This window comes from Triticum aestivum, chromosome 2B (genome assembly GCF_018294505.1).
Source record: "Triticum aestivum cultivar Chinese Spring chromosome 2B, IWGSC CS RefSeq v2.1, whole genome shotgun sequence".
Taxonomy (NCBI): Eukaryota; Viridiplantae; Streptophyta; class Magnoliopsida; order Poales; family Poaceae; genus Triticum; species Triticum aestivum.
In genome coordinates, this window is record NC_057798.1 from 188660150 (window position 1) to 188681265 (window position 21116).

The window sequence follows — 21116 nt, forward strand, 5'->3', positions numbered from 1 at the left end:
AACTTACGAACAGATAGCAATGGACGAGTGACATGTGGAACGTGAAGGACATTACGAAGGCGAAGGCGACGAGAGGAACTAGACAAGAGGGAGGCCTGACCAACATGAGTAATGGGCATACCTGAACCATCAGTGGTGCGAACCTTGTCACGCCCACGGTAGGGCTCCTGCGCCTGGAGATGACCAGCCTCATTGGTCATGTGCTCTGTGGCGCCCGTGTCGAAGTACCAGGCGGGATCGATCGGATACGACGGGGTGTACCCACCTCCGCCACCAGGATGGGTACCGCCGAGAGGAGCAGCAGAACTCTGTTCGGCGATGGCGGCTTGCTTCTCGTTTCCGCGCCCGTCGTTGCCAATGCCAAGAAAATCCCGTTTGAAGCAGTGGTGGCATTTGGAGGCATAGTGCCCGTGGATGCCACACAGCTGGCAATCAATGTTGGGCCGACCGTGGCGATCCGTGGTGACAGGAGGGCCACGGGGTTGCTGTGGTGGAGGAGGCTGACGACCACCACCGCCCATGTTCGGGCCAGCAGGGGGGCGAGGTTGGCGATGACCGCCATTGGCAGCACCGCGATATGCAGCATGTGCCTGGGGATCGTTCAGCTTCATGGCGGCATGGCGGGCGTCAATGCGTTGCTCAGTGGAGAGGAGGCGCGCATACAAGTCCCGGGAGGACAGAGGCATCTCACGCCCCCGCACCGCTTCAACCAGAGTGTCGTAGTCTTGGTCAAGGCCCCGAAGAACGAAGTCAGTGAACTCCGTATTGCGAAGCGGCTCCCCAATCGTGGACAGGGTGTCGGCGATCGTCTTAATCTTGTTGAAGTAGACATGCGCGGAGGAGTCGAGCTTCTTGCACTCTTGAAGTTGCTGACGAAGGGCCGACGCGCGAGCCGAGGAGTGAGCCGGGAAGCTATCCGCCATTGTCGCCCAGACGTCGAGGGACGTTGCGGCGAACACCACGAGGCCGGCAACTCCTTCCGTCAGGGAGGACTGAAGCGCGGACAGGATGGCCTGGTCCTGTGCGACCCAGGCTCGGTACGCCGGATTCTCGGCGGAGACACGGGCTCCGGCGGCCGTGACCGCAGGGATGAGGCGGGGCGGGCACGGCAGGCTTCCGTCGACGTAGCCTTCAAGATGGCGGCTGCGAAGGAGCGGTAGGATCTGTGCCCGCCAGTACAGGTAGTTGTCTTGCGTGAGACGCACCGTGATCAGGTGCGTAAGCTGGTAGGGACCATGACCCGGGCCGTTGGCAGCCGGGGATCCTGCAGGTGCGACGAAGTCGACCGCTGTGTCGTGGACGTGCGGCGTCGTGATCTCAGACGACGAGGCATAGGGCGCGGAGGGGGCCGGGGTTGGCGCCGCGCCAATCGGCACGAGCGACGCCGAGGCAGGGGACGGCATTGGAGGGAAAAACCCAGGAGCAAACTACGAGGAGCCAAGGTACAGTGGGCGCGACGTGGTTGACGCAGCCATGTGGCTAGTGGTGCTCGCGGCGAGGATCGCGGCAAGCTGTGGCGGGATGAAGGGCGACGCCGCAGGGGCGGTGGCAGAGAGGGCAGCGGAAGAGGATGAGGTGGCGGCAGAGGAGCTCATGGTGGTGGCGATCTTGGTGGCGGCGCGGCAACAGAGAGAGGCGGCGGCGGCGGCACCAAGGACAGGGGCGGCGGCTAGGGTTTTGCGAAAACCTAGTCTGATACCATGTTAAACTGTGGTTTGGTGGAAACTGGCTCAACGCATCTGGCCTATCTCTTTATATAAGGTACCAAGAGGTACAATACAGATACAAATACAGTTGTCGTACAATATACAGTCTAACAGGATGTAGTACATTTATTTCAAAAGGAAGTAAGCTACTACGGAGTAGGATATAAGCATTAACAATAGATTCATTATTCCCGGACTACACAAACTGAAGATGCATACAAAATTACAACACCAGGTGTATTATTTCAAAACGATAATGACCATGTTCATTACCAATTCAACAATGCTCATCAAACATTTTTAGCACAATCATATTCATGTACTACCAGCACTGACATTCCCGCAAACAGTTGGTCTTTAAGAACCATTCACACACCCGCAAAAAAAAATAAGAACCATTCACAAGCATGTCATCGTCAACTTCATAAAGCTTGAAAGTTGTAACAAAACAAGCACTGGTCATCAAGAGGACCATTCAAAGGTCTGCACACAACAGAACTTCTACTCCCTCCGTCCCATAATATAAGAACGTTTTTTATACTAGTGTAGTGTCAAAAATGTTCTTATATTATGGGTCAGAGGGAGTACCATACTTGGTGCAAAGAAACATCACTTTAGCTAGATTTCACTAATTTACTCTCTTAGAAAACATTATTTGTTTCATTATGTTTAGTTTTTAATTCATTTCCTGTTTTTAAGGATGAAACCAATGCCACTAATTTTGTTCCTTGTTTAAAAACTTTGTTTTTATGTAAAACTCACTATTATATGTTTATTCTTACATCTTAAAAGGTGCAATTTATGTTTAAATTGTGTGCAAATTGTATCATTATTATTTTTACTTTCTTTCTACTTAAAGGGCGTGGTACCAATGCCACTATACTTAATTTCTTCTTAGAGAAATTTTTATTTTTATTTTTGTGTTTGTAAGTAAGTATGCACGCAAGTATGGTATACCATGTGTGTTAATTATAGTAGAGAGCAAAAATTGCACTGTGTATCCATATTTTTGCATACTACAAAAGTGCAATTTCAGAGCATACTTCTGTGCAAGTTATTTTTTAATTATCTTTCTTCTTAAAGGGTTTCATTTTCCCCTAGAAAACTCCATTATTTTGTTTTTGTTTTTGTTTTTATATGTTTTTTCTTCTTAAAGGGTTTCATTCTTACATAGAAAACTTCATTATTTGGTTTTAGTTTTAGTTTTTGTATTTTTCTTTCTTAAAGGGTTTCATTATTCCATAGAAAACTTCATTATTTTGTTTTATTTTTTTCTCTTTCTTCTTAAAGGGTTTCATTCTTCCGTACAAATTTTTTATTATTTTGTTATAATTTTAGTTTTTGTATTTTAGTTCTTCTTGAAGGGTTTCATTATAGCATAGAAAACTTCATTATTTTGTTTTAGTTTTTTCTCTTAAAGGGTTTCATTCTTCCCTAGAAAACTTCATTATTTTTTTATTTTTTATTTCCTTCTTCTTAAAGGGTTTCAATCTTTCCTAGAAAATTTCATTATTTTGTTTTAATTTATTATTTTCTTTCTTCGTAAAGGGTTTTATTATTCCCTAAAAAAATTCATCATTTTGTTTCATTTTATTTTTTATTTTATTTTATTTTCTTTCTTTAGCGGTAATTCCAATTTCGTTCCTCTATTATATGGTTATCCTTTTGCATTATAAAAAGCACAATTTCTATGTAAAATGTGTGCAATTTTTTTTTGTGAAACCCTTATGTGTAAGTTTTGTCAATATTTGATTTATTTTTTATATTTTTCTTTCTTTTTAATGATAAGACCGATTCCACTAAATCATTCCTTCTTAGGAAACTTCTTTTTCGTGAAAATTTCACGATTATATACTTATTATTGCATATTAGAAAAAATGCAATTTCTGGATAAATTATATGCAAAATTTACCAATATTTTATTTTTATATTATGTATATATTCATTTCTTTCTCTAGAATACTACAATATTTTTATTTTGTTTCAGTTTTTATTTCATTATGTTTCTTCCTTAAGGAAATACTAATGCCATTAATTCATTTCTTCCTAGAAAACTATTTTTTGCGAAAAATGCATTAGTATATGCTTATTCTTGCATATTATAAAAAGCATAATTTGTGTATAAACTATGTGCAATTTTTTTTATTTCTCTTTTAAGGGCAATACCAATGACACTAATTCATTTCATCTTACAAATCTTTTCTTTTTGCAAAAGTTGCATTTTTACTTGCATATTATAAAAAGACGCAAATTCTATGTAAATAATGTGCAAATTTGGTTATTATTATTGGGGAACGTAGTAATTTCAAAAAAAATTCTTACGCACACGCAAGATCATGGTGATGGCATAGCAACGAGAGGGGAGAATATTGTCCATGTACCCTCGTAGACCGTAAGTGGAAGCGTTATGACAACGCGGTTGATGTAGTCGTACGTCTTCACGATCCGACCGATCCAAGTACCGAACGTACGGCACCTCCGAGTTCAGCACACGTTCAGCTCGATGACGATCCCCGGGCTCCGATCCAGCAAAGCGTCGGGGATGAGTTCCGTCAGCACGACGGCGTGGTGACGATGATGATGTTCTACCGGCGCAGGGCTTCGCCTAACCTCCGCGACGATATGACTGAGGTGGAATTGGTGGAGGGGGCACCGCACACGGCTAAGAAATGATCCGTAGATCAACTTGTGTCTCATGGGGTGCCCTCCTGCCCCCGTATATTAAGGAGCAAGGGGAAGGGGGCGGCCGGCCAAGGGAGGAGTCCTACTCTCACCGGGAGTAGGACTCCCTCCTTTCCTAGTCCAACTAGGAGAGGGGAAGGAAGGGAAGGAGAAGGAGAAGGAAGGAGAGGGAGGAAGAGTAGGAAAGGGGGGCCGCCCCCCTAGTCCAATTCGGTTTGGGCTAGGGGAGCGCGCGCCCTGCCTCCTCTCTTCCACCACTTGGCCCATGAGGCCCATTGCTTCTTCCTCGTATTCCCGTAACTCCCCGGTACCCCCGAAAATACCCGAATCACTCGGAACCCTTCCGATGTCCGAATATAGTCATCCAATGTATCGATCTTTACGTCTCGACCATTTCGAGACTCCTCGTCATGTCCCCGATCTCATCCGGGACTCCGAACTCCTTCGGTACATCAAAACTCATAAACTCATAATATAACTGTCATCGGAACCTTAAGCGTGCGGACCCTACGGGTTCGAGAACTATGTAGACATGACCTAGAACTATTCTCTATCAATAACCAATAGCAGAAACAGGATGCTCATATTGGCTCCTACATATTCTACGAAGATCTTTATCGGTCAAACCGCACAACAACATACGTTGTTCCCTTTGTCATCTGTATGTTACTTGCCCGAGATTCGATCGTCGGTATCCAATACCTAGTTCAATCTCATTACCGGCAAGTCTCTTTACTCGTTACGTAATGCATCATTCCGTAACTAACTCATTAGCTACATTGCTTGCAAGGCTTATAGTGATGTGCATTACCGAGAGGGCCCAGAGATACCTCTCCGACAATCGGAGTGACAAAAACTAATCTCAAAATATGCCAACCCAACATGTACCTTCGGAGACACCTGTAGTACTCGTTTATAATCACCCAGTTATGTTGTGACGTTTGGTAGCACCCAAAGTGTTCCTCCGGTAAACGGGAGTTGCATAATCTCATAGTTACAGGAACATGTATAAGTCATGAAGAAAGCAATAGCAACATACTAAACGATCAAGTGCTAGGCTAACGGAATGGGTCATGTCAATCACATCATTCTCCTAATGATGTGATCCCGTTAATCAAATGACAACTCTTTTGTCCATGGCTAGTAAACATAACCATCTTTGATAAACGAGCTAGTCAAGTAGAGGCATACTAGTGACACTATGTGTGTCTATGTATTCACACATGTATTATGTTTCCGGTTAATACAATTCTAGCATGAATAATAAACATTTATCATGAAATAAGGAAATAAATAATAACTTTATTATTGCCTCTTGGGCATATTTCCTTCACTCTCCCACTTGCACTAGAGTCAATAATCTAGTTCACATCACCATGTGATTTAACACCAATATACACATCTGTATGTGATTAATATCAATAGTTCACATCGTCATGTGATCAACACCCAAAGGGTTTTACTAGAGTCAATAATCTAGTTCACATCGCTATGTGATTAACACCCAAAGAGTACTAAGGTGTGATCATGTTTTGCTCGTGAGAGAAGCTTAGTCAACGGGTCTGTCATATTCAGAGCCGTATGTATTTTGCAAATATACTATGTCTACAATGCTCTGCACGGAGCTACTATAGCTAATTGCTCCCACTTTCAATATGTATCCAGATTGAGACTTAGAGTCATCTGGATTGGTGTAAAAGCTTGTATTGCTGTAACTTTTTACGACGGGCTCTTTTATCACCTCCATAATCGAGAAACATATCCTTAGTCCTCACTAAGGATATTCTTGACCGCTGTCCATTGATCTACTCTTAGATCAAAATTGTATTCCTTTGTCAAACTCAGAGCAAGGTATACAGTAGGTCTGGTTCACCGCATAGCATACTTTATAGAACCTATGACTGAGGCATAGGGAATGACTTTTCATTCTCTTTCTATTTTCTGCCATGGTCGGGTCTTGAGTCTTACTCAACTTCACACCTTTGCATCACAGGCAAGAACTCCTTCTTTGACTGTTCCATTTTGAACTATTCAAAAATTTATCAAGGTATGTACTCATTGAAAAATCTTATCAAGCGTCTTGATCTATCTATATAGATCTTGATGCTCAATATGTAAGCAGCTTCACCGAGGTCTTTCTTTGAAAAACTCCTCTCAAACACTCCTTTATGCTTTGCAGAATAATTCTACATTATTTCCGATCAACAATATGTCATTTACATATACTTATCAGAAATGCTGTAGTGCTCCCACTCACTTTATTGTAAATACAGGCTTCACCGCAAGTCTGTATAAGACTATATGCTTTGATCAACTTATCAAAGCGTATATTCCAACTCTGAGATGCTTGCACCAGTCCATAGATGGATCACTGGAGCTTGCACATTTTGTTAGCACCTTTAGGATTGACAAAACCTTCTGGTTGCATCATATACAACTCTTCTTTAAGAAAACCATTAAGGAATGCAGTTTTGACATCCATTTGCCAGATTTCATGAAATGTGGCAATTGCTAACATGATTCGAACAGACTTAAGCATCGCTACAGTTGAGAAAATCTCATTGTAGTCAAGACCTTGAACTTGTCAAAAACCTTTTTGCGACAAGTCGAGCTATGTAGATAGTAATACTACTGTCAACGTCCGTCTTCCTCTTGAAGATCCATTTATTTTCTATGGCTTGCCGATCATCGGGCAAGTCCACCAAAGTCCACACTTTGTTCTCATACATGGATCCTATCTCAGATTTCATGGCCTCTAGCCATTTTGCGGAATCTGGGCTCATCATCGCTTCCTCATAGTTCGTAGGTTTATCATGGTCTAGTAACATGACTTTCAGAACAGGATTAGCGTACCACTCTGGTGCGGACCGTACTCTGGAAGACCTACGAGGTTCTGTAGTAACTTGATCTGAAGTTTCATGATCATCATCATTAGCTTCCTCACTAATTGGTGTAGGAATCACTGGAACTGATTTCAGTGATGAACTATTTTCCAATTCGGGAGAAGGTACAGTTACCTCATCAAGTTCTACTTTCCTCCCACTTACTTCTTCGAGAGAAACTCCTTCTCTAGAAAGGATCCATTTTTAACAACGAATATCTTGCCTTCGGATCTGTGATAGAAGGTGTACCCAACAATTTCCTTTGGGTATTCTATGAAGACGCACTTCTCCGATTTGGGTTTGAGCTTATCAGGATGAAACTTTTTCACACAAGCATTGCAGACCCAAACTTTAAGAAATGACAACTTGGGTTTCTTGCTAAACCACAGTTCATATGGTGCCGTTTCAACGGATTTAGATGGTGCCCTTTTAACATGAATGCAACTGTCTCTAATGCATAACCCCAAAACAATAGTGGTAAATCAGTAAGAGACATCATAGATCGTACCATATCCAATAAAGTGCGGTTACGACGTTCGGACACACCATAACGTTGTGGTGTTCCAGGTGGCGTGAGCTGTGAAACTATTCCACATTGTTTTTAATTGAAGACCAAACTCGTAACTCAAATATTCGTCTCCACGATCAGATCGTAGAAACTTTATTTTCTTGTTATGATGATTCTCCACTTCACTCTGAAATTCTTTGAACCTTTTCAACTATTTCAGACTTATGTTTCATCAAGTAGATATACCCATATCTGCTCAAATCATCTTGTGAAGGTCAGAAAATAAGATACTTGCCACGAGCATCAACACTCATTGGATCGCATACATCGGTATGTATTATTTCCAATAAGTCAGTAGCTTGTTCCATTGTTCCGGAGAACGGAGTTTTAGTCATCTTGCCCAAAAGGCACGGTTCGCAAGCATCAAATGATTCATAACCAAGTGATTCCAAAAATCCATCTTTATGGAGTTTCTTCATGCGCTTTACACCGATATGACCCAAACGGCAGTGCCACAAATAAGTTGCACTATCATTATTAACTTTGCATCTTTTGGCATCAATATTATGAATATGTGTATCACCACGATCGAGATCCAACAAACTATTTTTATTGGGTGTATAACCATCGAAGGTCTTATTCATGTAAACAGAATAACAATTATTCTTTAACTTCAAATGAATAACCGTATCGCAATAACATGATCTTATCATATTTATGCTCAACGCAAACACCAAATAACATTTATTTAGGTTTAACACTAATCTCGAAAATATAGGGAGTGTGTGATGATGATCATATCAATCTTGGAACTACTTCCAACACTCATCATCACTTCCCCTTCAACTAGTCTCTGTTTATTCTGTAACTCCTGTTTCGAGTTACTAATCTTAGCAACCGAACAAGTATCAAATACTCAGGGGCTATTATAAACACTAGTAAGGCAAACATCAATAATCTGTATATCAAATATACCCTTGTTCACTTTGCCATCCCTCTTATCCACCAAATATTCAGGGCATTTCCGCTTCCAGTGACCATTTCCTTTGCAGTGTAATCACTCAGTTTCAGGCTTTGGTCCAGCTTTGGTCTTCTTTACGGGAGTGACAACTTGTTTGCCATTCTACTTGAAGTTTCCCTTTCTTTCCCTTTGCCCTTTTCTTGAAACTAGTGGTCTTGTCAATCATCAACACTTGATGCTCTTTCTTGATTTCTACCTTCGTCGATTTCAACATCACGAAGAGCTCGGGAATCATTTTCGTCATCCCTTGCATACTATAGTTCATCACGAAGTTCTAGTAACTTAGTGATGGTGACTAGAGAATTCTGTCAATCACTATCTTATCTGGAAGATTAACTCCCACTTGATTCAAGCGATTGAAGTACCCAGACAATCTGAGCACATGCTCACTAGTTGAGCGATTCTCCTCCATCTTTTAGCTATAGAACTTGTTGGAGACTTCATATCTCTCAACTCGGGTATTTGCTGGAAATATTAACTTCAACTCCTGGAACATCTCATATGGTCCATGACGTTCAAAACGTCTTTGAAGTCCCGATTCTAAGCCGTTAAGCATGGTGCACTAAACTATCAAGTAGTCATCATATTGAGCTAGCCAAACGTTCATAACGTCTGCATCTGCTCCTGCAATAGGTTTGTCACCTAGCGGTGCATCAAGGACATAATTCTTCTGCGCAGCAATGAGGATAAACCTCAGATCACAGATCCAATCCGCATCATTGCTACTAACATCTTTCAACACAGTTTTCTCTAGGAACATATCAAAATAAACATATGAAAGCAACAACGCGAGCTATTGATCTACAACATAATTTGCAAAATACTACCAGGACTAAGTTCATGATAAATTTAAGTTCAATTAATCATATTACTTAAGAACTCCCACTTAGACAGACATCTCTCTAATCCTCTAAGTGATTACGTGATCCAAATCAACTAAACCATAACCGATCATCGCGTGAGATGGAGTAGTTTTCAATGGTGAACATCACTATGTTGATCATATCTACTATATGATTCACACTCGACCTTTCGGTCTCCGTGTTCCGAGGCCATATCTGCATATGCTAGGCTCGTCAAGTTTAACCTGAGTATTCCGCGTGTGCAAAACTGGCTTGCACCCGTTGTAGATGGACGTAGAGCTTATCACACCCGATCATCACGTGGTGTCTGGGCACGACGAACTTTGGCAACGGTGCATACTCAGGGAGAACACTTCTTGATAATTAGTGAGAGATCATCTTAAAATGCTACCGTCAATCAAAGCAAGATAAAATGCATAAAGGATAAACATCACATGCAATCAATATAAGTGATATGATATGGCCATCATCATCTTGTGCTTGTGATCTCCATCTCCGAAGCACCGTCGTGATCACCATCGTCACCGGCGCGACACCTTGATCTCCATCGTAGCATCGTTGTCGTCTACGCCATCTATTGCTACTACGACTATCGCTACCGCTTAGTGATAAAGTAAAGCAATTACAAGGCGTTTGCATTTCATACAATAAAGCGACAACCATATGGCTCCTGCCAGTTGCCGATAACTTCGGTTACAAAACATGATCATCTCATACAATAAAATATAGCATCACGTCTTGACCATATCACATCACAACATGCCCCGCAAAAACAAGTTAGACGTCCTCTACTTTGTTGTTGCAAATTTTACATGGCTGCTACGGGCTTAGCAAGAACCGTTCTTACCTACGCATCAAAACCACAACGATAGTTCGTCAAGTTAGTGCTGTTTTAACCTTCGCAAGGACCGGGCATAGCCACACTCGGTTCAACTAAAGTGAGAGAGACAGACACCCGCCAGCCACCTTTAAGCACGAGTGCTCGTAATGGTGAAACCAGTCTCGCGTAAGCGTACGCATAATGTCGGTCCGGGCCGCTTCATCTCACAATACCGCTAAACAAAAGTATGACATGCTGGTAAGCAGTATGACCTGTATCGCCCACAACTCACTTGTGTTCTACTCGTGCATATGACATCTACGCATAAAACCAAGCTCGGATGCCACTATTGGGGAACGTAGTAATTTCAAAAAAAATTCTTACGCACACGCAAGATCATGGTGATGGCATACCAACGAGAGGGGAGAGTATTGTCCACGTACCCTCGTAGACCATAAGCGGAAGCGTTATGACAACGCGGTTGATGTAGTCGTACGTCTTCACGATCCGACTGATCCAAGTATAGAACGTACGGCACCTCCGAGTTCAGCACACGTTCAGCTCGATGACGATCCCCGGGCTCCGATCTAGCAAAGCGACGGGGATGAGCTCCGTCAGCACGACGGCGTGGTGACGATGATGATGTTCTACCGGCGCAGGGCTTCGCCTAAACTCCGCGACGATATGACCGAGGTGGAATATGGTGGAGGGGGGCACCGCACACGGCTAAGAAACGATCCGTAGATCAACTTGTGTCTCATGGGGTGCCCTTTTGCCCCCGTATATAAAGGAGCAAGGGGAAGGGGGCGACCGGCCAAGGGAGGGCGCGCCAGGGAGGAGTCCTACTCTCACCGGGAGTAGGACTCCCTCCTTTCCTAGTCCAACTAGGAAAGGGGAAGGAAGGGAAGGAGAAGGAGAAGGAAGGAGAGGGAGGAAGAGTAGGAAAGGGGGGCCGGCCCCCTAGTCCAATTCGGTTTGGGCTAGGGGGGGCGCGCGCCCTGCCTCCTCTCTTCCACCACTTGGCCCATGAGGCCCATTGCTTCTTCCTTGTATTCCCGTAACTCCCTGGTACCCTCGAAAATACCCGAATCACTCGGAACCCTTCCGATGTCCGAATATAGTCATCCAATATATCGATCTTTACGTCTCGACCATTTCGAGACTCCTCGTCATGTCCCCGATCTCATCCATGACTCCAAACTCCTTCGGTACATAAAAACTCATAAACTCATAATATAACAGTCATCGAAACCTTAAGCGTGCGGACCCTACGGGTTCGAGAACTATGTAGACATGACCTAGAACTATTCTCTGCCAATAACCAATAGCGGAAACTGGATGCTCATATTGGCTCCTACATATTCTACGAAGATCTTTATCGGTCAAACCGCACAACAACATACGTTGTTCCCTTTGTCATCGGTATGTTACTTGCCCGAGATTCGATCGTCGGTATCCAATACCTAGTTCAATCTTGTTACCGGCAAGTCTCTTTACTCGTTACGTAATGCATCATTCCGTAACTAACTCATTAGCTACATTGCTTGCAAGGCTTATAGTGATGCGCATTACCGAGAGGGCCCAGAGATACCTCTCCGACAATCGGAGTGACAAAACCTAATCTCGAAATATGCCAACCCAACATGTACCTTCGGAGACACCTGTAGTACTCGTTTATAATCACCCAGTTACGTTGTGACGTTTGGTAGCACCCAAAGTGTTCCTCCGGTAAACGGGAGTTGCATAATCTCATAGTTACAGGAACATGTATAAGTCATGAAGAAAGCAATAGCAACATACTAAACGATCAAGTGCTAGGCTAACGGAATGGGTCATGTCAATCACATCATTCTCCTAATGATGTGATCTCATTAATCAAATGACAACTCTTTTGTCCATGGCTAGGAAACATAACCATCTTTGATAAACGAGCTAGTCAAGTAGAGGCATACTAGTGACACTATGTTTGTCTATGTATTCACACATGTATTATGTTTCCGGTTAATACAATTCTAGCATGAATAATAAACATTTATCATGAAATAAGGAAATAAATAATAACTTTATTATTGCCCTAGGGCATATTTCCTTCAATTATATCTTTGAGTTTCCTTTGCATCTTCTTCTTCTTGGAGGGTAATACCAATGCTAATTCATTTTTACTTAAGAAACGTCATTATTTTGATTTTGTTTGAGTTTTTATTTCATTTTCTTTCTTCATTACGGGTAGAACCAATGCTAGTAATTCTTTACTTGTTTGGAATTTTTTGTTTGAGAAATTTCACTATTATATGCTTATTCTGCTATATTATAAAAGAGTGTAATTTTCCGTGCACATTGTGTGTAAAATCTGTCATTATTATTTTTTGATTGTTTTCATTTCCTTTTTTCTTAAGGATAATACCAATGATTACCTTCCAAAAAAATTGTTCCAAAAAATGTAGTACTAATGGCACTTATCCATTTCATTTTAAAAAACTTTTCTTTGCAAAAAAGTCCACTATTACATGCTTATTTTTGCATTTATAAAAATGCGCAATTTCGGTGTAAATAGTGTGCATTTTTTGTCATTATTTGTTTTAGTTGTCTCTTATTTTTCATCTTTATTAAGGTTATTCCCAATGCCACTAATTCATTGTTAGAAAACCTATTTTTTCTCCAAAATTCCACTAGTATATAATTATTCCTGCATATTTCAAAAAAGTGCATTTTCTGAATAAATTGTGTGCAAATCTTGTCATTATTTTTCAATTTTTTTGTCTTCTTAAAGTGTAATACTGAAGACATGAATGTATTCTTTAAAAAAACTTCTTTATGGGTGATACTAATGAAACCAATTCGTTCCGTCTTAGAGAACTTTCATTTTGCAAAATACTCCTCTATTATATGCGTACTAGCAATTTTCCATTTTTGTAACCATGTCTTATCAGTCGGGCTCATCTCATCTCATCTCATCTTACACACGCATAGGACAACTCACCGCTTGCTTATGAAACAGTATGAGATTAAAGAATTCGGTGACTCAGCTTTACTATTAGTTGGTAAAGGACAAGCATGCATCGGCCGGTCCACTACTACCCAAGGGAAGCTAGTACATAGATCGACTGAAACAAATTGTGGTCAGCCAACTGACCCAAATATTGTTTTCAGTCAACTGTCATCTAGCCGCTCGCAGGAAACATACCTCCCTCCCTGCCTCCGCCGTCCGCGTCTCCTTCCCCTTCCATAGGGTGGTAGCGCCGATAGTCGTGTTGCACGTATTGAGCCTCTGTTGCCACGGCCTCGCCCATGGCCATGCTCACGGTCTCCTCTACCAAGTTGCTTTCACTGCCAATGCCACCGACTGCCTCCACCTATCGCCCAACACCATCGCTCTTCACTGCATCCCCCCCCTCCCTCTGATCCATATGTCGATGACGCCACATCATTCGGATGTGTCCTGGTCGCCGGAGACAACACCAATGACCACGAGTTCGAGCTCCCTCAGACCGCAAGTCGATGGAGCAACGCCTCACCCCCTCCCCGACCGTCCATGACAAGAAGAGAGAGCGTCGGGTTGCCAGAGACTTCACCAATGCGCACGCGGTCAAGCCTCATCCGGGCGCTGGTCGATGGAGGGGCGCCTCGCCCCCTCCTCCGCCCCCCATGCCAAACGACGACATGCAACTTGCACACCCCCGAAAGGATGCAGCGTTTGTGCTGCCGCCTCGCTCGAATCACGTCGCCGCCAGCGGCAGAGAGAGAAGAGGAAAGAGAGTGGCGCGGGGTTGTGGCCTAGGTTTCGTGTAGTGGCTGTGAGGTTTACTTATGTTTTTTTTTGTGTGTGTGTGGCGCGGGGGTATGTGTGTTTTGCGGACGGGCTTGGCCAGATCCCAAATTCAAATGCAGGCCGAATCTTTCGGGCGGTCGGTATTCTGAATAGCGACCGGAAAGGCAGGAAACAGGACCGACTTCGAACTCTATTTCGGCAATAAAAACCTTGGTCACAGATCGCCGCTACCACCACCGCCGCCGCCGCCTCGCCGCTCAAAACCCTACCCAAACCCCGGCTAGTGTCGTCCATGGAGAACCCCAGGCCCCTGCCCCCTGCCATCACCCCTCCCATGGCTCCCCTCCCCGTCCACCCACCCATCGCCCCCGTCCCCGCCCCACCCCGCGCCCCCGCCCCCACATCCGCCGCTGCCGGAGGCGGAGACGATGACGAGGTCGGCTACGAGGTCTCCGACGACCACCGCGCCGCGCGGGAGCGCCACGAGCGCGCCGTACAGGAGCTCCTGCAGCGCCGCCGCGCCTACGTCATGGCCGTGCCCACCAACGACTCCGCCGTGCGCGCGCGCCTCCGCCGCCTCGGTGAGCCCATCGCGCTCTTCGGCGAGGGCGCGATGGAGCGCCGCGACCGCCTACGCGCGCTCATGGCCCGCCTCGAGGCCGAGGGCCAGTTCGACCGCCTCCTCCGCGCGCAGGAGGACGAACAGGGAGCCCCGGGCGACGACGACGAGGGCACGGAGCAGATCAAGTACCCGTTCTTCACCGAGGGGACCAACCAACTGCTCCAGGCGCGCGTTGACATCGCCATGTACTCACTGCCCCGCGCCAAGGCCAGGATCGAGAGGGCCAAGCGACGCCTCGCCGACCCCGACGAGGACCCCGAGGCAGAGGCCGCCCTTGCTGTGAAACAGGCGGCGGACTTCGCGCTTGAGCGCAGCGAGATTGGAGATGACCGCCCGCTCACCGGCTGCTCCTTCTCCCGCGATGCCTCAATGCTCGCCACAAGCTCCTGGAGTGGGATCGTCAAAGTGTGGAGCATGCCACAGATAACCAAAATTGCAACCCTGAAAGGCCATACAGAACGTGCAACCGATGTTGCCTTCTCCCCAGTCGATAACTGCTTAGCGACAGCCTCAGCTGATAAAACTGCCAAATTGTGGAACAGCGATGGGTCACTTCTGATGTCTTTTGATGGTCACCTGGATCGTCTTGCGCGCCTTGCTTTTCATCCATCTGGAAAGTACCTTGGTACAGCTAGCTTTGACAAGACCTGGAGATTGTGGGACATCAACACTGGAACTGAACTTCTACTCCAGGAGGGACATAGCAGAAGTGTATATGGTGTCAGCTTTCACCCAGACGGTTCTTTAGCTGCATCTTGTGGGTTTGATGCTAGTGCTCGAGTTTGGGATTTAAGGTCAGGAAGATTGTACTGTACCCTCATTGGACATGTCAAACCTGTCCTAGGAGTCAGCTTCTCACCTAATGGTCATCTGGTTGCAACCGCAAGTGAAGACAATTTCTGTCGAATATGGGATTTGAGGACCAGACAAATGCTATATTCTATACCAGCACATAAGAGTCTCATCTCGCATGTGAAATTTGAACCACAGGAGGGTTATTATTTAGCGACATCTTCCTATGACACTAAAGCAGCGCTATGGTCAACTCGGGATTACAAACCAATTAAAAGCTTGTCAGGCCATGAGTCAAACGTTACTAGTCTGGATATTAGTGGAGATGGACAACAGATTGCGACTGTTTCACTTGATAGAACGATAAAGATCTGGTCATGCAGAGGCAGCGCGCGGGATGATGAGATGGAGTTGGATTAAGCATTGATTCCACCGTTGCTGGAAACAGGTTGTGCTAGTCTGTCCTTTTGCTGATCTGTCGTTCCAAGCTCTTTACATTTGATGATGCTATTTTATTGCGTCTATAACCCTTGGCCTTTGAAATACTAGATTACCTGTTGCGCCAAAATATTTGTATTTGTTAGTAACTTTAGGTTTAGGGTACGAATTGTAATCCTTTTATATGAAAAATTAAGAAAGACTTATATTTCAAAATATATATTTGAGCATGCATAATTAGTTATGTTATTCGGGTAACATGCAGCGCCAAATGGCGCAAGGTCCCATTTAAAACCCAGAGTGCTTTGAAAAGGATGGTCTTTCTTGGTAACATTAGGTTTTAGCAACCACTTAGGGCATCAATTGAAACCCTTGGATGAAAATTTAATGAGGATTTCTCTTTGTAAAATATATACTTGAGTGTGCGCAATTTGGAATCGATCACATTTGGAAACATGGGGTTGAAATAGCTGTAACATAGTTAATAAGATAATCAACGGTACCCTTCTTCCATAAGGATTCACTTCATTACATGGAAACATAGAGCCAATAAAATATTTCTTCACCAGGAAGTGTCTTTGATTTGCTCTTCATTTGCTATTGAAGCGGCTGGAACAATGCTCTCCTTGCAGCTCTTTGCCCAGACATCTTTGGTATTGGAAAATGAAGTAGTCATTACTTCAGCTGGTGGTATGTTCAGCCTTTTTCTGTTAAATGGAAGAGCTGCCTCCGACGATGCCACTAATTGTTCATTTGGTTCCTGAAGAGAAAAGTTCTCTCAACAAAGCATCCGACAGAAATAACCATAAGAGAAACACAAGCAGTCCATAAGCCAAATAAAAAACAAATGGCCCATCCCACTATAAATGTACCACAATGTGCACAACTTATTGATGCTTTCAGGCTAACACATGTTTTTCACAGCTAACTTGGCAGCACGTATAAACACAGAGTTGCAGACTGGGAGAACTGCAGATCGAAAAGCATATCTGATAGGTATGTTTGCCAGGCATGTCATACATTTTCTATAGTACCTTAGTGGAAATTCCACCAAAAATCATTGGAAAAGATTGCGAGTTTTCAGTTAACATTATATCAGTACAGAAGATGTAAGTATTTAGACAAACATAATTGAATGAGCAGCAGTGCACACTGATCTTTAGACGTAACGTCGTACAGAGAAGCTGGATTGATTCATGTAGCAGAAGTTATGTATCATCTGGAAACAGAAGGGTGGAAATACATAGTAATTACCGGAATGGTATAATTTTGATACATCCCACTGTCTCACGTATCATCCTAGCATAGTTGCCAGTCTAGGAATGCGTCCTGATCTTGTGTATGTGTTTTTCTCTAAACGCATGCCTGTAGACATGCCTACCCGCCACCTCTTAAATGTTGACAGGGGTTGTTCATAATCTCATCATCCACAACGTTTTTCCTGAAGGACAAATTAATTGCAGTCATGTTCGTTTTTTTGCTCAGAAAAGGTATTAATATATTCAACTGCAAGTTACCACCACCTGGCCTTTATTTTGGCTGCAATTATTCTCATGTGACAGCAATATAGAACAGCATCAGAATCTTGACAGTATATATCTTGACTTAATAGATGTACTCCCTCCGATTCATATTAGTTGACGCACACTTGGTACAACTTTGTATTAAAGTTGTACTAAGTGTGTGTCAATTAATTTGGATCGGAGGGAGTATGACACTTTCAAACCAAAGATTCCTAGCTGCTTTTTCAAATTATGTCAGTGTAAGTGTTCAATAGGGAATTTACTACTGGTGTTGGACCGTCAAACAAGGAAACCTTAATTACTGTGGTATCTCTCCGTTTGTATTTACATAGAAAATAATTCCCTTGGAAAAAGTGGGGAATCCATAAACAAAGAGGAAATCATTTCTAGATTCCTAATTAACCAATGAACTAAAAATCAAGAGGGGTTGACTGGCTGTACCCGTGTACTAAATTGGCAGCCTGTACGCATGTGTTTCTCTAAATTTTATTCCTATCTTCTGAATACGAATACAATTTTGGATTTAGCTACAATTGTAAAAAACTTGATGGCGAGAACTAAGTAGCAACCTTGCAGATCCTATATCCTAATGGTAACCATGGTAAACAACAACCTAGTCGACAAACAAAGGAGTAGCACCAAGCAGAATGTACCTCAACCGCAGCAGAGGCTGATGAACAGAGGGAACAACAACCACACAGGTACATGTTATTTCCTTGTTTATAGTTGTTAACCTTCCATCACCTGCAAGATAAAGCTGCAACCACAGTAAAACACCTTGCAGATTCATTATTTCACAATTCGTCAAAACTATCAAGTTTTAAATACAATCTCTCCTTGACCCATTGCATGGCTACTGCCAGTGCCAAACTATCAAACTGCCTTTTTCAGCTCCGCAGCATAAAGAAATCCATTTACCCCAAACACCTAGATTCACAATACAGCAACACCAATGGGCCAACTGAGTGGTGTCACCAGCAACGTAACCTACACTCCAAAAAGTAAAATATGATGCCACCAGCTAGATTGCTGAACAAACAAACTACTTGATTCTAATGAATAATGACTGGGTGCATCCTAAGCTCATACAGCATGATTTATGAACATAGTTTTTTTTAAAGCATATATGAAATAAATTAACTAACTAATTTGACCAACCGCTGTCGCCATCTTCTGAACTTAATCACAGGAAATGGCTGCATAGAGCAAAAATCCAAATCACATCAGCAAAGAAAAGCTATTTCTATGAGGCGCAGTAGAAGTGGTTAAGAGAGGAAGCCGTAATATCCTCATCCCTTGTTCCCTGAGAATAATAGAAGATCAATTATATATATAGAAACTCTATTAGTGACCCAGTTATTCTTCACCCTGATCGATCGACCGGATGAGGGTCTGGGTCTGGCTAAGCCTCCACAGATGTTATGTTAGTTAATTGCTATTGAATATTTCTATTTGGTTGGACAGGATACTGCAAATTGGCTTCTGCAAACATCCAGAGTTAGTCCATGTAATTCTTTAAATTTATTATACAAGTAGTCGTTTCTGTCAACCAAGTGCCAACAAAATATGGCATCCATTTTTTTTTTTGCATGATTTGTAACCGCACTTGGTCGGTCTGCTATGTGTTATCATTGTTGTGAAACCAGCTAGTAATGGAAATATCGCTTGCCTATTTTGTTAGATTGACCCAGCCAATTGTAAGAGCGTCACTTCTGGATTTGGTAACTTTTCCTGAAAGAGCAAAGGGGCAAAGGGTTTCTTCGTATTGCACTTTGATCTATCTGGCTGGTTCTGCTTCAGCTGAGGCTATCGCCGATGTTGCCCTCTGCTCTATGGAGCCATGGAGGTTGTAAAGGTCCGTGTTCAAACACAACCTGCCTTTTTGCAAGAGGTTTGTCTGATGGCCTCCGTAAGTTTGTGAAGGCTGAAGGATATGCTGGGTAAGTTGAGGCAAGTGACTGAAATATTGAAATCTATTCTTCTCTGTAACTGTAATCTCGCTCTTCATAAACAACTTTTCGTATGCAGCTTGTACAAGCGAATTGTTCCGCTCTAGGGCCGACAAATTACTGTTGCTTAACTTGTAGCACGAGGGATAGAGTGTTGCTTCCGTGTACTGAGTTCAAACCTGTACGATGAACACCAAATTCAAACCTGTACGATGGCAGTGAAGTTGCGCCTCCGAATCTCTTCGCATCCTGATGTAATTAGTTCGTTAGAACTCAATTCTGTAGCAGTAATTATTTCTGAATTTCTCCTGCTGCTGGTTACCGAGTTCCAAGTGACATTCAGTTGTTCTCTAAACGAATTTTTTTTGTACTACTAGTAAAAATGATTTTTATTACATGAGATATTTTCCAGAACCATCAGTTACTCTTCAACGTGGAATCTATTTATTATATGGATTTGTTATTCCTGGGCCATGTCGTTGATTATATGATTTTATGTTTTTCCACTATTGGGAAACTGCAATCGCGAGTGTAGTGGGTGGCGGCAGCAGTTATGTTTTGCCAGTGTTGGGGAATTGTAAGCGTGAGTGTTGGTGTTATATGGATCAAATTATATTAGTAGTATTAGATCAACATGCAAAATAATACTCCTATAAACAAATATAATGGTTTTAGATAATTAGGTAGTGATCTAAAATGTCGTTTCTAAATATAAGTCTTTTTAGAGCCGTATGTAGTGCATATTGAAATCTCTAAAAAGAAAAAGACTTATATTTAGGAACGGAGGGAGTATTTGCTTATAGAGGGAGTAGTTGATAAGGAGGAGGGGGAACACTTCGGGTGTGACCCAGATTCTTTTTTAGTGGCACAATTCATGTTAAAGTAATATTTGAGGGCTAAACTGGAAATATGTCAAAGTGATAAAGCTAAGTTACGAATGGAGTAATGTTCTTCCGTTAATGGAGAACCCCTCCGCCGCTCCGCGTGTGGAGGCCGAAACAGGCTTGCGCCCCGCTATATTAATATAGCAACTGAAGCACCAACAACACAACCGCGCCCAAAAGAAAAAAGAGAGAAAGCATAAAAGGAAACAACTCGCATCTAGGGTTCATAGCGCCGCCGCCGGCTCCCCCAGCCAGCACGTAGCCGCTGCCGTCGCCGCAGTCGGAGTCCGCCGTTGTCGCCAGCCCCCTCACCCCTTCCCGACCCCTTCCTCCCCGGCCCATCCCTATGCCCCGAGCGGCGACCGTGGCGGCACCGCTCGCCCGTGCTCCTAGCGCCCATCCTCCCCGCCCCTCCTTGCCGCCGCCCGGGCGGTGTCTACGGCGTCAGGATCTCCCTTCCCCGTGTGTCCTGGCCTCCCACTCGAGGGTGAGTCCGGATGGTGGTGCTACTCGGACGGCAGGCGGTCCGGCAATCCCCGGGTGGCTTGTCCGTGGTGGTGCTGCCCCTTGGCGGTGAGGTAGTGGCCGCCGGTGAGCTGGTCCGACGCGTCGCCCCCGGCCCAGATCTGGGCCCTTGGGCCCCATCTGGGTTATAGG

General features: G+C 43.8%; 1 protein-coding gene across 4 annotated transcripts; it reads left to right on the top strand.

Annotated features, from left to right (window-relative positions):
• Positions 1 to 14476: 14476 nt before the first annotated feature.
• Positions 14477 to 19986, top strand: LOC123044268 (U4/U6 small nuclear ribonucleoprotein PRP4-like protein). 4 transcript variants are annotated; one of them, XR_006419908.1, is made up of 3 exons: positions 14477 to 16113; positions 17028 to 17099; positions 18203 to 18300. XR_006419908.1 is itself a non-coding variant. In XM_044466967.1 (2 exons), the coding sequence occupies exon 1, from the start codon at positions 14544 to 14546 to the stop codon at positions 16083 to 16085; it is 1542 nt and encodes a 513-aa protein (XP_044322902.1). In that variant the 5' UTR covers positions 14477 to 14543; the 3' UTR covers positions 16086 to 16113; positions 19308 to 19986. The 4 variants fall into 4 exon arrangements, 3 of the variants coding, with proteins under 3 accessions (XP_044322902.1, XP_044322900.1, XP_044322901.1); XM_044466967.1 differs by lacking the exons at positions 17028 to 17099; positions 18203 to 18300 and adding an exon at positions 19308 to 19986; XM_044466965.1 differs by having other exon boundaries at positions 17028 to 18300.
• Positions 19987 to 21116: the final 1130 nt, after the last annotated feature.

What these genes read in the sequence shown, in the direction of transcription:
- LOC123044268 (XM_044466967.1), top strand. Translation starts at nt 14,544, where the DNA reads ATGGAGAACCCCAGGCCCCTGCCCCCTGCCATCACCCCTCCCATGGCT.